The sequence below is a fragment of the Acanthisitta chloris genome, unplaced genomic scaffold, assembly GCF_000695815.1.
Source record: "Acanthisitta chloris isolate BGI_N310 unplaced genomic scaffold, ASM69581v1 scaffold31204, whole genome shotgun sequence".
Taxonomy (NCBI): domain Eukaryota; kingdom Metazoa; phylum Chordata; class Aves; order Passeriformes; family Acanthisittidae; genus Acanthisitta; species Acanthisitta chloris.
In genome coordinates, this window is record NW_008671467.1 from 1 (window position 1) to 2,950 (window position 2,950).

The 2,950-nt window shown below is 59.7% G+C and overlaps 1 protein-coding gene across 1 annotated transcript; it reads right to left on the reverse strand.

Moving 5' to 3' along the window:
* Window positions 1–561: 561 nt before the first annotated feature.
* LOC103801692 (probable hydrolase PNKD) lies at window positions 562–2,731 on the reverse strand (the record flags this gene model as incomplete). Its single annotated transcript, XM_009074116.1, has 8 exons — window positions 562–735; window positions 932–1,047; window positions 1,169–1,255; window positions 1,366–1,529; window positions 1,762–1,854; window positions 1,989–2,047; window positions 2,302–2,414; window positions 2,616–2,731. Coding segments are annotated over 8 exons (922 nt in total), but the record flags the coding sequence as incomplete, so codon positions are not given.
* Between the last annotated feature and the right edge of the window lie 219 nt (window positions 2,732–2,950).

The window sequence follows — 2,950 nt, forward strand, 5'->3', positions numbered from 1 at the left end:
AGAAAGGTATAAACCAGATCCAGTCTTTTATTTGGGTCGGGGTGGTGGCTCTGGTCTCCAGTACAGAATTACCCCCACACCCCACCAGTGTGACCCCATAGCCCTATCCCAGTGTGTGTGTGTGTACAGGGGACTGGAGGTAGTACTGCCCCTCTCTTCCCCTTGCTGGCTCCGTCCCAGCCCCTCTCAAGATGCACAGCACTGCAGGCTGCCAGGGTAAGGGGAGGGGGCTTAGTGGTTGTGGGGAAATTGGAGACTCACAGCACAGGGTGGGGGAATAGGAAAAGCCCTTTATGCCATCCCTATAGCCCCAGCAGTGGGGCTACAGACCCCCAGAAAGGGGACAGCGGTGCATCTATGTGACAGCTGGTGACCCCCAAGTCTGGGGGAGAAAAGGCAGGGATCACTTATGGGGTACTCACATAAGGGGGTGTCCAGTCTTCCCCCTCCAATACTGCACCCCAAGAGGGAGATTCACAGCAAAACAAAACACAGAGTCTTGGGCCCCCTGTGCCCACCCATCACCTGCCCCATGGAAAGGGGGCTCCGGGGAGGGAGCTTCTAGGTGGCTTGGTAGAGGTCCTTGCGCCTCCGCACCTCCTTGAGGACACGGGCACGGAAGGTGTTGGGGTGCTCCCCCCCGCCCTGCCACAGTCCCAGTGCTGCCTGCAGCTCCAGCCGGTGGGTCCGCAGGAAAGGGTTGTAGGTCTGCTCTTCTCCCAGCGTGGAGGGACACTGTGGGGGCAGTTGCTTAACTACCCTGCTGGAGGTAGCACCCCCAGTAGGGAGCTGGGACCCCCCCAGCACCCTCTGCCCCATGGCACCTGCCATGCAAGAGGGTGTTGGGGTGCAGCATCCCTGCCAAGGGATGGGGAACCCTGCAAGGGCCTGAGGTGGTGGGTGCTGCAGCCAAGGGACCACCATGCCTCACCGTGCTCCTCTTCTCCTGGCGCTGCTGCACTGCCCACTGAAGCTTCTGCTCCAGTGCAGGATTGTCCAGCTCCAGGAGGCTGGCGAAGGTCAGGCACTCCAGCGCATACTCATGGCCTGCAGAGCCCCGTACACACCCCTGAGTATCACCCTCACCCAGCTCCCCACCCTGGCAGTGGAAGATAGCCAAGTGGGAGCTAGACACCAGTGTCTCTGCCCTGCTGTTGGGGACACTTACCTGGCCATAGCAGTGTGTCCTCGCCCAAGCCCATGGCCACGTCCAAGGAGGCAAGCATGGTCTCAGGGGAGCCCTCAAACAGCCTGCCTGGACCCCCACGCAACTGTGTGTCATGGGGGGGATTGGAGGGTACCCCCAGGCCCTTTCCAGGGTGGGATAACCCCCCGACACCCTGATCTGGGGTTGGGTGCACTCACCGCAGCCAGCGAGGAAGAGGAGGTCCCCAGAGAAGAGGCTAGGGGGGCTGCCGAAGGGTCCCCCGTCCAGCACGTACACCATGTGGCCCACAGTGTGGCCAGGTGTGGCGAGTGCCTCGAAGGTCAAGCAACCCACGCTCACCTTCTCCCTGTCTGCAAGTGGGCTGTGTGGGGCACAGGGTGGCACTGTCAGGGGACTTTCCCCAACCCCAGCACATCAGAATACCTTCCCAGGCAACCCTTCCCCATGCACTTGTGTCACAGGTCTCTGCCCATGTTTGGGGCAACATGGTACTTGGGGGTGGTCTGGTAGGTGAATGGTGCAGACAGTGATGGTTGGAAGTGCAGCTAACGCTCCAAAAGTTGCCGGGGTGCTACGAGGAGCACAGGACTTACTTGGTGAGCTCTGGGATGGCATCAAGAGCACTGCCATACACCTTGCAGGAGTTGTGTTTCTGGCAGAGCGCTGCATTCCCTCCACTGTGGTCCCTGCAGACAAGTAGGTGAGTGCCTCTAAATGTGCCCCCCCTCCACCCCTGAAACAGAGTAGGGCTGGGGGTTGCCTCATCTGAGGCACCCTCCACAGATTCCACCAACCCCCAGAGCCCCTTCTTGCCCCTTACCAGTGTTTGTGTGTGCAGAATATGGCCTCCAGCATCACCCCCTCTTCTTCAATGGCAGCCTAGGAATAGGGAGGAAACATGGACAGAGAGATTTGGGGGCACATAGAACCCAAGTACCAGTATCCCTCTAAATCCTACCTCCTCAGGCTCTCCAGGTGAAGGATGAGCCCTACCACACTCCAACCTTGCCTTCGGCACTAAGGGCTGCAGATTAGGGGCAGCTTTGTCCTCCTCTGCCCCCAAAATACAGAGACATGCCACCCTCCACTCAGAGACACCCAAACATCAGGTCGGGGGGCTGTGGGGGTCTCACCTGCACAGCCAGAGGGTCAGAGGGGTCGATGACAGCTGCTCGGCCAGAGCCAGTGTCAATGACTAGGTAGCTGTAGTTGTTGGAGAGCACGGGAATAGGCAGGATTTTCACCCCTGGAGGGGACAGACGGACATGAGGACATGACCCCCGGGGCTGGAAAAGGGGGTTCAGGCCAAACTCCCCATATCTGAGATCAAATTCTTACTTAAACATGCCCGGGGAAATTTGGCAATGGCAACCCCTCCCCACTCCAAAGTGCCAGTGCTGGGAAACACTGCTGGACTACGGCACAGAGGAGGCTCACCAGGACTCACCAGAGAAGCAGAAGGGCTGGGGCACAGAGTGGCCCTGCGGATACCTCTCCCGAGCCTTCTTCACCTGCCGCTGGTAGAAGAGGTAGCCCAGACGTGTGCGGGAATACAGACTGTACCTAGGGAAAGCAGACACCCCTCGGTGTTAACCCTCAGCCCCTCCAAGGAGCCCACTTGGAGAGGGAGCTGTTGCCTGGGCAGGGACTCCCACGGGAGGCACATGCTGGGCCACTTTCTCGTGGAGAGTGCTGGAGATTGTGTGTATGTCCGACCACAGATCTGCAGTGAGGGCAGAACTGGCTCCCCAGGCAGGACCTCCCCAGCTGCTCTGAGCAGCA